Source organism: Candida margitis (assembly GCF_024628925.1).
Source record: "Candida margitis strain CBS 14175 chromosome Unknown scaffold48, whole genome shotgun sequence".
NCBI classification, from domain to species: Eukaryota; Fungi; Ascomycota; class Pichiomycetes; order Serinales; family Debaryomycetaceae; genus Lodderomyces; species Lodderomyces margitis.
The window spans coordinates 20,707-33,572 of NW_026261861.1; the positions used below are offsets into that span (position 1 = coordinate 20,707).

The 12,866-nt window shown below is 37.2% G+C and overlaps 5 protein-coding genes across 5 annotated transcripts; 3 read left to right on the forward strand and 2 right to left on the reverse strand. All coding sequences in view use genetic code 12, as the record gives it.

Moving 5' to 3' along the window:
• Positions 1–1,104: 1,104 nt before the first annotated feature.
• RFG1 (HMG domain-containing transcriptional repressor) lies at positions 1,105–2,538 on the reverse strand (the record flags this gene model as incomplete). Its single annotated transcript, XM_051816187.1, has 1 exon — positions 1,105–2,538. One exon carries the CDS (start codon positions 2,536–2,538, stop codon positions 1,105–1,107), a length of 1,434 nt encoding a protein of 477 aa, XP_051670420.1.
• A 5,605-nt stretch (positions 2,539–8,143) lies between these two features.
• On the forward strand, positions 8,144–8,881 carry CANMA_003963 (Golgi transport complex subunit; the record flags this gene model as incomplete). The annotated part of the gene is made up of 1 exon (XM_051816188.1): positions 8,144–8,881. The coding sequence occupies one exon, from the start codon at positions 8,144–8,146 to the stop codon at positions 8,879–8,881; it is 738 nt and encodes a 245-aa protein (XP_051670421.1).
• A 530-nt stretch (positions 8,882–9,411) lies between these two features.
• On the forward strand, positions 9,412–9,969 carry CANMA_003964 (uncharacterized protein; the record flags this gene model as incomplete). Its single annotated transcript, XM_051816189.1, has 1 exon — positions 9,412–9,969. The coding sequence occupies one exon, from the start codon at positions 9,412–9,414 to the stop codon at positions 9,967–9,969; it is 558 nt and encodes a 185-aa protein (XP_051670422.1).
• Positions 9,970–10,376: 407 nt separating this feature from the next.
• CANMA_003965 (FG-nucleoporin) lies at positions 10,377–12,131 on the forward strand (the record flags this gene model as incomplete). The annotated part of the gene is made up of 1 exon (XM_051816191.1): positions 10,377–12,131. The coding sequence occupies one exon, from the start codon at positions 10,377–10,379 to the stop codon at positions 12,129–12,131; it is 1,755 nt and encodes a 584-aa protein (XP_051670423.1).
• An 8-nt stretch (positions 12,132–12,139) lies between these two features.
• CANMA_003966 (uncharacterized protein) lies at positions 12,140–12,775 on the reverse strand (the record flags this gene model as incomplete). Its single annotated transcript, XM_051816192.1, has 1 exon — positions 12,140–12,775. The coding sequence occupies one exon, from the start codon at positions 12,773–12,775 to the stop codon at positions 12,140–12,142; it is 636 nt and encodes a 211-aa protein (XP_051670424.1).
• Positions 12,776–12,866: the final 91 nt, after the last annotated feature.

The following is a 12,866-nucleotide window of genomic DNA, read 5'->3' on the forward strand; positions in this document are numbered from 1 at the left end:
ATAAGCAAAACAGCATTCAAAACAGTTTACCAATCCATTCAGAGTCAAAGTTTTCTCTTCTCTCTACGCTTTTGTGTGTTATGTGTTCTGTGTGTCGTACCAGTAACAAAATCCAGAAAGCACAGCCTTAATGACCGTACGGATAACATGAGTAATACCATCCGACACTGGCAGAGAGGGAGAAAGAGAGAGACCTTTCATACTTCTTCTCGAATCACATACATGAAAAGACCATTGTGGCAGTGTTTTTCTCCTTTTATTTCATTCTTACATTCTCGCATTCGATTGTATATTAAATTTCTGAAACGACGACTCTGTTTCTCAATCCTTTAAGTCCCTTGCGTTTATTATTGTCAAATTAGCTCTTGCCTTCGTTATCCCTGTCACACTATTTCTACCGTACCTCTTACTGTACAGTTTCATCGTGCCCCCTTACTTTAGACCACTACCAATGACAATAGATAAAATCTGAAAACAATAGAATAATGAATAGACCAAAATTGGACAAGAGACAAGAAAAAATTTCATAATTGGGCAAAAGCGAGAGACAATAATAATATACAATAAACAAATTGCACAACGGTTGCAAATGTGTAACAACTCAAAATAAACCAGCCGTACAATTCATCTAATGAGTCAAAGGGCCCATAGGCTCCTAAATGGAAACCCCATTGAGACACCCCATCGTTATAACACGAGAGAGACAGCGATGGATTCAACACATCTCTTTTATTCATGAATCCAGAGGGATTGGTTACATCTCAAAAAATTTATGAAGATTAAACTGAAAAAAAAAAACTTAAAAACAGTAATACATAACTGATACTTTCTAAAATACAATATATATATATCTAAAACAACCACAACCATTTATTAACTGGGGGATCATTAAAATATAAAAAATGCAATCCAAAAAATACAAATAACAAATTAACAAAATAACAAACTTTATCAAAAGCCAGAAAGTAAAACACAGCAACTTCAACTCAGCTCCAAACTATCTCTTTCTCTTTCTCTCTCCTCTTCTTATCTTTCTATAATCTAATTTTTTTTACTTTATCACCTCACATCACCTAACCTCAACTACTTCTTGTTTTTTTGCCCCTATTGATGAAATCCATCCAACCCGTATCCTTGAGGTGGTTGTGGATGTCCACCTTGTAACTGGTACTCACCGGTGGCACCAATAGCTGGGTTAGCACCTGCTGCTGCCGCAACAACACCAGGATGGTGTAACTGAGGTTGTCCTTGTTGAGGAAGCATCGAGTAGTGGATACCTCCGGCAGCAGCTGCATTTGAAGGTTGAATTACTTCAACGTTACCGTTAGCTCCAATAACAGTAGTGGCACCTGCGCCAGCTCCAGCAGCACCAGCAACTTGGGTGTTGTTGGGGTTGTTGGTATAGGTGGCTGATAAGGGTGACAATTTGTCTTGATCGTAGAATCCCATTGATGAGGCTGCAGTGCTGGGGATTTGCGAGTACTGTGAATTAGTAGTGGTGTTTCCTGGAAGTGGTAAATTACCCGTTGACGAAGAGGCCAAAGAGGTTGCTGAGTTTTGTAAATATGGGTTATTGGAAATAATGTAGCCTGGGTATCCTTGTAAATTGTTCAATTGTTGTTGTTGTTGTTTAAAGTAGTTTTGGTATTGGTCATGTTGTTGTGCTTGCACCTGTTGCTGTTGAACCTGTTGTTGCTGTTGCTGTTGTTGTTGTTGGTGTTGCAACATTTGTTGTTGAGCGGCAGCAGCAGCGAGAGCAGCTTCGGAATGGTGACGCTGAGCTTGGATAGCAGCAGCGGCTTGATTAGCTTGGTTGGCTTGGGCTTGTTGCTGTTGTTGTTGTTGTTGAATTTGTTTAGTTGTTGGTTTATCTTTGCAGACCAAACAATTCTTATTTTTACCATTTCTTTTGGGTTCATACTTGTAATTGGGGTATTTCAAAGCATGGTTCTTTTTCTCTTCTTCAGCTAATTTTGTCCAGTGTTCCTTTTCAGCTGGTGGTAAAGCTCTCCATCTTCTACCTAATTCACGAGACACTTCAGGGTTGGAACGTATAACAGTGCCTTCGTCCAATATAGCTTGATGGTATTTTTGTCTAAACAATATAAACGCATTTCTTGGACGAGGGATCTTGTTGCTTTTGTTTTTACATATACATTGAGCACCACCACCATTAACATTGTTAGCTGAAGATGAAGATACTGACGAACGAGCCGAGTTACCAGTATTTTTAGACTTTTTTGTCGATACATGGTCGGCATATGATGCAGATGGTGTGGTGTGTGAAGTAGAAGCTTGTGAATATGCGTCCTGTACGTATGATTGTTGTTGTGGGTAGAAACCATTAACAACAGGAGATGCACCAGCAGCAGCTGATGCTGCATTTGCACTACCGTCTTGAAGTTGTTGCTGCAGTTGTTGTTGTGCGTGTGTTGGCATGATTTGAGCTAGCGAAGGTAACGTGTTATTGTGTCTTGCTGAAACTGATTGTAAATCATCACCGTGCATATTGTGATTGTAATAAATTGCTGTAGACATTAAAAGATTTTTGTAGCTGTAGGGTTGTGGTTTGCTGTTTGTTGTTTGTTGTGTGTTGCAAAAAATAAAAACCAGAAGTTATAAATGGTTATTTGGTTGATTAAAGTGAATGAATGGACAAAACAGGCTTCTTGCGTGAGTAAGTGAGAAGTATTCTTGAACCTTTTGCTTGTGTTGGAAAGTAACGTTGGGTAGTTAGACCTTAGAAAGAAATCGATCAAAGCAAAAAGAAAAGAAAACGGAACAACAAAGGAGAATGAAAATAAATAAAAATGGATAGAGAGAGAGAGATATTGATTGATTTATATTCAGAATCAAGAGTAGTAAAGTATGTGTTTATGTCGGATAAAAAACAAAAAAAAAACAGACGATAAAGACGGGAATTCAAAAACAAATACAAAAACCTAACCCCCCCGGTGTCTATTGATTTGATTTGATTTGATTATGTATGGTGTGTATTGTTTGTAGAATGCGCCATGTGCTTGTGTTTTTTTCTTTTTTCTTTAAATCAAATCATTTTGTGTATAATAAATTAATTTTTATTTTTTTAATTTTGAGAGAAAGTCCCGGTTTTGTGAAGTATGTGGTAATACATAGTGCATTTAGAAAAGATTACCCTTTTACACTACCCTTTTTTGAGCAGATATGCACGAACAAATTGATGATAGATATGTATTGCGGTTATTTAAAACCTCTTTCGGGAATTTATAGTAGCACAAACTAATAACATTTAAGACGCGATACATTTACGTTGCTATATGCAGAACTCAATGAATATCGCGGATAATATACCTCTGCACAGTTGATTAAATACTTGATGAGACAGAAAGACCAACATAAATACAATCCAGCTATACTGCATATAGTTCGGGTAACTGAAAATAAGAAAAGAAGGGAGCTTGAAATCCACAGCTTTAAGTTTCTTTTTTGTGTCTCTTTGCAGTGGAGATAAACATTTATTTCATTTTATTTTATGATTTATTACAACATTTTCACGACAACTAAAAAAAGGACTGTTGCTGTTGTTGTTGTTTTACTTTGTAAAAGAAACGTAAGATGAGATAAGATGAGAGGTGCTGGGTATTAATGGCATCATTATTTAATGAATAGGCGTCAAGAACGTACAGAGTATGGAAAAATGCTAATATGAAGTGTTGAAACGGAAAATTATTAGAGCAGAATTATCTTCTTTTGTGGTTTTGATACTGTGTACTAACTTATATTACTTTTAAACTATTACATAATAATTTAATTATTGCTGTTTGGCATTTTGTATTGTTTTGTTTTATTGTTGTATGGCGCGGGTTTATTTTATTTCTTATAATAAAAAATAAAACAATGCCGTTCAATATTCCAGGGGATACGTATGTGAAGAGCACCAGAGCTTGAAGTAGAAAGAGGAAAATAACGACAATAGACAAACGGATTATTGTTATAGCTCATAGCCATTGTGAGGGGGAATATCCGATGAACAATAACTGACAAAGAAACTTCAGTAGTGCCGACAACGGCATATGGAAGATGAGTGATGGGCGATGGGCGATGGGGGGGGTATTTCTAAACAAAATTCACAATTGTAGATCAAAAACAAAAATAATACACAACTTTTCTTTTTTATTGTGAGAGTACAAGACACTAAAACAGGTATGCATCATCTAAACTACAAGGAGAGCGTGTAATGAACTAAAGAAGCTATTAAAAGAGATAGATAGATAGATAGATAGATATAAATAGAAAAAATGGGCTATGGTAAACTGTACAACTCTAGCACCCAAATAATCCGTCTCTCTCTTTTGTTTTTAAAATTTAAAATTTAAAATTTAAATTTTTTGAACAATAGACACACCAAAACACAAACCCAATAAAAACTAAAACATTTCAAACAAATAGATTCAAAGAAAGTATTACTTGTTAGTTTTGAAAAAGAAGGAAGATGTGACAGGATATAATATATTGTCTTGAACAATGTAAGACATTATCAAATCAGATACTAGGTTGGGCCTAGAAAGAAAGAAGGAGATACATACACACATATATAGGTGATACGGTTTATAGGTTAGAGGAGGTTAGAGTAAATAAAAAATTACTAGCTTCTTCTATGTTATATATAAGACGTTTTGCATATGAAAAAAAAAGAAAGTAAAGTTATATCAATGATGTCATACGAAATGACTTGCGCAATTGCAAAACATAAAATTTAATAATTGAAAGTTAAAAGTTAAAATACAAAAAATAAAATACAAAAAATAAAATACAAAAAATAAAAAATGAAAAGAAATAGAACAATAGAACAATTAGTAATACATGTACCTGTTGCTCTTATTTTAACTTTCTTTGTTTCTTTGTTGTATTGTTGTTTTATTGTCATGTGCTTTTTGTTTTGTTAGTTTGTAAATTTTTAACAAGTTCTGTCAATTGGTTATGAGAGTATAAAGAAGGGTATAACCCAATCTTCCAAAAGAAACAAGTTTTATCTCCCTTTTCTAACCATAACCATACCACTTAGTATTGTGTTGTGTTGTGTTGTATTGTATTGTATTGTATTGTATTATGGCCCATTGACGGTTGTATTAACCCTGTCCGTTGTTGTTCCTCCCCACTTTTAGCTTTATCTAGAGTTTTTTAGATATACTGTTGTGAATGTTGTTGTGATTGTTGTACTTTTGTTATCTTTTCTTTTTGTTCACTTAGCATAATCAACTTTTAGCTCTTTTATTATGTTATTTTAACCTCGGCATTTATTGTATTTCTTATTGTCACTTACTTTCCGTTATTAAAAAACAGGTTTATCTTTACGTCTTATTCTTGTTTTGCAATCTATGGGCAAACTTTATTTGACAGTCTTTTCATACGTACGTATATCTCTCTTTAGAAAGTCATTGTAGATGATGTTATCTGTCGTGCATTTTAGTGCCCGTTTGTCGGAGTATTTTTAAAACTAAATCTTTCACGCCATATATGCACTCTTGATGACTCTTGGCTTTTTCTTTGCTGAGTTTAATCAAATTATCCAATTAAGATTCTTCCTGTTTCATTGTCGTTAAGCCTCTATCATCTGATAATTAATTCGGCTTTAGTTTCTTCATTGTTTTGCTCTAAAAATCAAACAACAGGCCTTGTGTTTGCATAGTTAATCTCATAACCTACAAAGCTTGTTTCGCTCGTTCAATTAATAGCTATATTATTCTAATTCCTTTGTTTTCCTTCATTGTTGAATAACCTCGAGACAATAAAACCGTAAAGGTCCACCAACAATTCTGATAAGCAGGATAACGGTTCTTGGTGGTGATTGCCGATGCGGCCAAACCTCATTATTGTCTGCTTCGGTTGCAAAAAAAATTGCAACTGGTTGTGAAACTCTGGCAAGAAGAATAAATGAAAGATATTACGGCCAAAGAATATGCAATCACGAGTGACCCCAGCACATCGGTACTCAAAACCCAAAAAGATGCTTACCCGCGGTATAATAAGTCAGATAGCTTGATTCGGCACCTCTTTTGGCAAGAGAAGAACAATAAACGATTGGCGAATATGAATTATTTGCGCACTTGCGCTTCTCTTATATTTGGAATACTATTCTTTTCAAAAAAAGATACCTCCACAACCTCCCTCCTACTACAAAGGAATAGAAGCGAGTAAAAATGCATGCATGCTTTACGGATGAAGAACTCACACTGCCTGCTTTTGAAGCTAAATGAAAGGTCCAAAATAAATATTGCTGATATATAGCTCCTCCACCACCAATGCTTCCGAGTCTTTATTTCACAATTGAACTAGTGTCTTCTTCCTCATTGTTTACATCCCTTTCACCCCAGCATTCCCTTTACCTTTTTGAGAAAGTGCACCCTCGAGGAAAGAAGGAGTTTGTAAAAAATAAAGAAAAGCCAAACAATAACATTCAGAGACAAATCATATGTAGTATGGGTTAAAATTTAAGTAACAATACATATTCCGCTGGACGGCATTTTTTATCATAACCACACACACACACACTCTCTCTCTCTCTCTCTCTCTCTCTCTTTCTTTCTGTCCCCCCTTTTTTTGCACTTCATTTTATCCGCTGTTTTTGATTTTACCCGTCAATCTCAACCCCAAAACAAGAGATGGAAAAATCTAAAAAAAGAATCTACATTTATATTCCTCCCACTCTCTCGTCTCTCTGTCTCCTCACTTACTTTTCAGACTGCTCGTGTCGTCTCGTCTCATCGTCGTCAACCTAGTTCCCATCAACCAACAAACAGCTTTGCGATTTATTTTTCTTGTAACCCTTTGTGGTTACAATAATAGCGTCAACAAAAAAAACAAGCACCAAAACCCTTTTCATTCATTCTAACAATAACACACACGCACAAATGAGTCTTTCTGTTCTCTTTTAGAGTGTAGTGCATCCGTTGTGCTTGAGACCTTCGTCTTCTCTCTGTTTCTGTTCCTGCTTCTAGAAAATACGGTGTAAAAGATGGCGCAATCTGTGGTTTAATTGGCACTAGTTTTTGAGAAACATTGCAATTTACGTAGGAATATAATATTTTAATTTTTATTGGTATTGGCTTAATCCCTATCTCCTATTTTCAATAATTATAAACTTTGTAATTTGACGTATTGATCGGGGGAAACAATTATAACAGACAAATGCCACAAATTGTTGTAACAAACAATAACACTGCTCTTTTTAATTTTTGCAGGCTTTGCATATAACACGTGCAAAGCTCGTGAGCAAAATTTTTCAACTGTAACATTGTTTTGCTATCATTATTGTTATTTGGTTCTGTGTAGAAGAAAAAGCAAAGACGTAAATCAGTTGCAAAAGATTCTGACGGGTTCTGCTGGGGACCCTCTTCGGAGTCAGCCGAAGTACCAATTGGCTGAGAGATTTTCAAGAGATAAGTACAGGGAGCGGCAAAAAGGAATTACTGTTTTTTCAGAGACTAAGGCATCATGATCAGATTGAAAATACACCTTTGTTTCATGACAATGGGCGGTTTACAGCTGTACTTAATTGACTAACAATGTGTAGCTTTGATTGCTTCAACACATGAAAAACAGGGTACTATCTATGTTGTTGCCTCTGTGTATCATGTCTTAGAATGGAGACATTGTCCCTATTTGGCATCGATAAGCTATCAGACAGTTAGATAATAGTTGCAATAAAATAAATAAATTGTGTTTAGGTAAATACAGAAATGTTTAATTTCTTTTCATGTGGTTTATCCATTCTATGGTTCAGCAGTGGTGCTACGTACTTGACTTCAGCAGTAACAATAAAACAAACTGTTGTTATCTTTTTACTGCGAAACAAAGCAAAAATGGCAAACAACCATTTACCAGCCTGCATAGCTCCATAAGATACACTCACATTTCCAATGTAGCTCATATTGCAAACAGAACTTTCCAAATTATTTACAATAGAATGAAATATCATACAACACTCAAAAATGGTCGCTTGTGATATTAGTGACAATAATTCAAGCAACGTAGTTACAATTCAACCGAAGGAGCTACCTGTTTAGCTTTTTTTCCCTCCGTTTCGCGTCAACAGTTAAAAAAAGGAAGAAAAACGAGCTCTCAGATATCAGCTGCATCGTTATCCTTAGACGTTCTTACAACCATGTCACAGAGTCTAGGTACCTCAATAATTGACAAACCCTCAGAAGAAGAGGACTTCCCGTTCCCTGTGTCCATAGTCACCACTGATTTCAAGAATTTTAAAAACGATTCCCAATCCATTGATCAATTCCTCTACAAGAACCACCGATTTACATCACTTGATGTGTTAATCAAGGAGTTGAGGCAACTTTCATCAAGCTTAAATCAAAGCTTGCTAGATATTGTCAACCACGACTATACAGATTTTATCGAATTGGGTAAATCGATAAATGGCGGTGACGAGTTGATTAATTCGATATCGGAAGATTTAAAACAGTTTAAAATCCAATTACATCAATATGACGATAAATTTAATCAGATGGATACGGAACTCGCCACGACTTTAAGCATAAGGCAGCATTTGATTGAATTAAAAAGCATAGCCAAGTTACAACTCCTACTACATGATCAAATTGAAATGTTTGACAGATTGACCAAAGAAGAGTTAAACTTGGCCAGCTTGCAGAAAATTACAGCAACGTATCTTTCCATAATAAGTGTGGATAAACATTTGCAAAACTTGATTGATGATGAACTTCCTCAAAGTAAATTGCAACAGCAATACTTGAATGGGAAAGTAACGTCAGTGATTATGGAATTTAAAGGGTATATGCGGCTGTTATTGGGTGACGTCAAGCTGAAAAGGATTACTGAACCTAATTTGGTGACGCAAATTCTCAATATTCAAAATATGCTTTAAAGTCTGTAGGTTTATGTTTTGTGCACTGCGCTTTATTGACTTCAGAGGAAAGAGGTGCATGATAACATGTCGGTTTTCTCACTTCATTTAATGCAAAACATCACACAGGAGATAAGAGGTTTGAGGATGTTGCTTGCGTCTCATCTCGTCTAGACGAAACGCTTGAAAAGTTCGCCCGTACTTGAAAACATAACACTGGTGCTTTGCAGCATTTTGAAAGTTGATATCACAGCACCAGGATAAACAGCCCTGTTATGGAATCCTTGTCTCCGCATCTACAAGATAAACGACCTGAAAAGGTGAAATGTACAAACCGTTGTATATTACATACTCTCCCTACACACTCTCTCCCTACACACACTCTCTCTTTCTCATTTTTTTTTCTTCTCACTCGCACTAACCAACCAAATTTTGCGAATTTGAAATAAAATTTTAGTGAAAAACCCAAAACCTCAGCCAGTGGAAACAGAATCTATACAACCCACCCATCCACACCCACAAACAAACTCATTCTCGATACATCTACAACAATGTTGGGCGAATTTTTCATAGGCAGACATAAATGGGAAAACAAAGAAGAAACTCCATTGCCAAACACCATACCAGAAGTCGATGAAGTAGGTGCAACTTCAGCACCGTTATTATCAGCATCATACTACATCGGAGACAGATGTAAGCCATATAACGAAGATTTTATGTTGTGCAAAGACGAACACAACGGAGGAACTATAGACTGTTTAAAAGAAGGAAGACGTGTGACTAGATGTGCTATATCGGTATTGAAAGATTTAAATAAATATTGTTTTGATGAGTTCAAATTACATTATGAATGTTTGGAGCAGAATAATCAATATTTTAGTCGTTGTCGTGCTAGTGAAGGGGTGTTGAGTAAATGTGTTTTTGATAATTTGAAATTGGTCAAGAAGATCCCCGGTGTTGACGAACAAGTCCATGATAAAAAGCGTCCAATTTATGGAGCTGATTCGAAGGATGTCAGACAAACTAAGGAGTTTTTGCAAAAGAATGAAGTTGCTGGTGGCGGTGATGCTTCAGCTGCCGCCCCAGCTGCCGCTCCTAGTAGTAGTTAGGCGAGGTAATATATATATTTGCAAAAAGTATCCAAAATATAATGGTGTATTTATTCTTGTAGTGTTCAATCAATCCTGTGGTTAGAGAGCTTCTCAAGGAGACACTGAGCCAATTGTGGTTGACACTGTAGCTCCATTTGGCATTGATCTTGGGGACACCCCCCTCTAAGTCTGGGATGGGCAAAATTCGCCCACCGATCTGGCCCAAGTCAATTGAGTACACTATTCTACAGTTTTTTCTCTTAATTCATTTCTCTATTTATCTGGCGCACACATAGTCACACTCTGATCTACATTGCACCGCTGATTCAAATCTCATCTTTTTTCAAGAAGAAAAAAAAATAAACAGAAATCTCTCTCAATTCAACAAAAACCATCTCACAACATCAGACACAATTCACGCATCTATGTTTGGTGCTAGCAGCAATACCGGAGGAGGCTTATTCGGCACGTCAAACACAAGTAATAATGCCTCGGGAGGCGGATTATTTGGAAACAAGCCAGCTGCACCAACCAACACAGGGTTGGGATTTGGTCAATCAAACACCGCTGGCCAAGCAAATTCAACAGGAGGCGGCTTATTCGGCCAATCGCAAAATAATAGTACCAATGCACCATCAGGGGGATTGTTTGGATCTAATCAACAGAAACCAGTCAGTGGAGGCTTATTTGGCGCCAGTCAAACGACAAACTCTACAAACACTGGTGGATTTGGAGCCAGCAATAGTGGATCTGGTGCTGGATCGATGTTTGGAAAGCCGGCTGGAACTCTGACAACTGGCGGTGGTTTGTTTGGCAGTAACCAGCAGCAGGGAACAAGTGCTGGAGGTCTATTCGGTGGGAATCAACTGAATACGGTACCATCAGGAGGAGGGTTATTTGGTAATAACCAGCAAAGCAACACAGGCACTTCGGGTGGATTGTTTGGCAACAAGCAACAAAATACTGGGACTGGAGGAGGGTTGTTTGGAGGTAATCAACAACTGAGTGGTACCAACACTGGTGGCTTATTTGGAGGTAACCAACAATCGACGGCATCAGGTGGTCTTTTTGGCAACAAGCCTAGTGCACCATCCGGCGGAGGCCTTTTTGGATCCAGCAACAACAACACACAGATGGGAGGAGGACTATTCGGAAGCAAACCAACTGCCAGTGGCGGATTGTTTGGAGGGCAACCACCACCACCACCACCACAACAACAACAACAACAATCAAACCTCTTTTCCAACACGACTAATAGCCAACAGCCTTCTTTTAGCTGGAGCCAGCCTCAGCAATCACAACCTGCTGTTAACAATGTTACTACGCTTGGCGGGTTTGGTCAAAATACAAATCAACCGCAGGCTACCAATCCTGCAGCATATACCCCAGCAGTTAACGACCAGTTGGCCAAAGTATATGAACAATGGGATCCAAATTCGTCAAAATGTGCATTGAAGACGCATTTCTACAATAAATTCAGTGACCAAGAGATGAATGTGTTGATGTCCCAACCACGACCAGCTAATGAAACGCCCGAAGACTGGGATAAAGCAATGACTGAAAGACCAGGACCAAATTACTTCCCGATAAAGATCACATCGTACGATGAGGTTGCTCAGAGGATTGAGACGCAGTTGGATTATGCGGCAAGGGAAAAAATTGTGCTAAACCAGATTAATGAAAGACTAAATACTTTATCAGCAAAGCACGACTTAGAAAATACCACGAGGATCCTCAAAGCAAAAGCAAGACATACCCAGCTATCTCGAAGATTATTACGCTTGGCCACTATATTGGCCATGCTCAAGTTGAAAGGCTACCCTTTGTTACCGGAAGAGGAGGAAATAGCAAAACAGTTTGATATCTTAACCAATAAGTTGAATGATCCAAACAGTCCAATTGGCAAAGTCGGTGATATATCTGCCAAATTGGCTATACTTAAGGAAAGAGCAGAAGAAATGAACACTCAATTCGACAAGTCGATACATGTCCTAAATGAATCATTTGAGAGTGGCGGAGCTTCCAAGGGAAGGGCCAAGGAGGACTTGAACAACCCCAACGATGTTATTGAAAAGATTTCGCAGATCCTATTGAAACAACAAATGGGATTGAACTATTTGAATGAGGTGTTGAGGAAAGATGAAGAGAAGGTTGAAAAGATTGTATCAAGTAGAAAGTAAGTAAAAATTTAAAATTTATTAGTTTCAAGTTTATGCATAATGAGCCGATGGTTTGTATGAATCTCTATATCCTGGAATTTATGAAAATGCTGGATGTTACTTCGAATTGCTGCTCGTAATCCATATTTATTCACTTTTTCATTCATAGTGGTAATTGATATAAAGGGGTCTTCTATTGAGGCCAAGGACAAATCGTATTTACCAGCGAAATTCCGACCTCTATCCGACAAATCATGAACAAACTGAATCAGGCGTTGATCGCTTAGAAACTTTTCATCATTTTCCACGTAAAGGTATCTTGGAATTGCAATCAAATTTTCCAACTTCTTGACAAGTTTGTCTCGAACCATGATGTTTCGCTGTGGAGAGTCAGCATTTAGTGCAAACTCATCATTGCTTGACACCGGCAGAAACCAGCTCTTTTCATAAACTGGATTAAATAGTATATTTAATTGAAATCCAGCTCGAGTCAACTCCTCTGGATTCAATGCAGTAGATTTTAATAAATCAATGGTTCCCAAATTTTGAAAACTCTGAGTGATGAATTGCAATTCTGATGGTGTCTTTGGCGGTGGTACAACTTTACACTTGAAACTGACGGCGTGTCTAAAGTATTGTTGGAAACGTTTGGGAATTTTGCTCATATCATTTTTGAAAGGTGTTGGGGGAGGGGGTGGGAAGTCATATAACTAATTTTTCGCGATCCAAAATCTGTAGATTTCTTTTGCTTTTTTT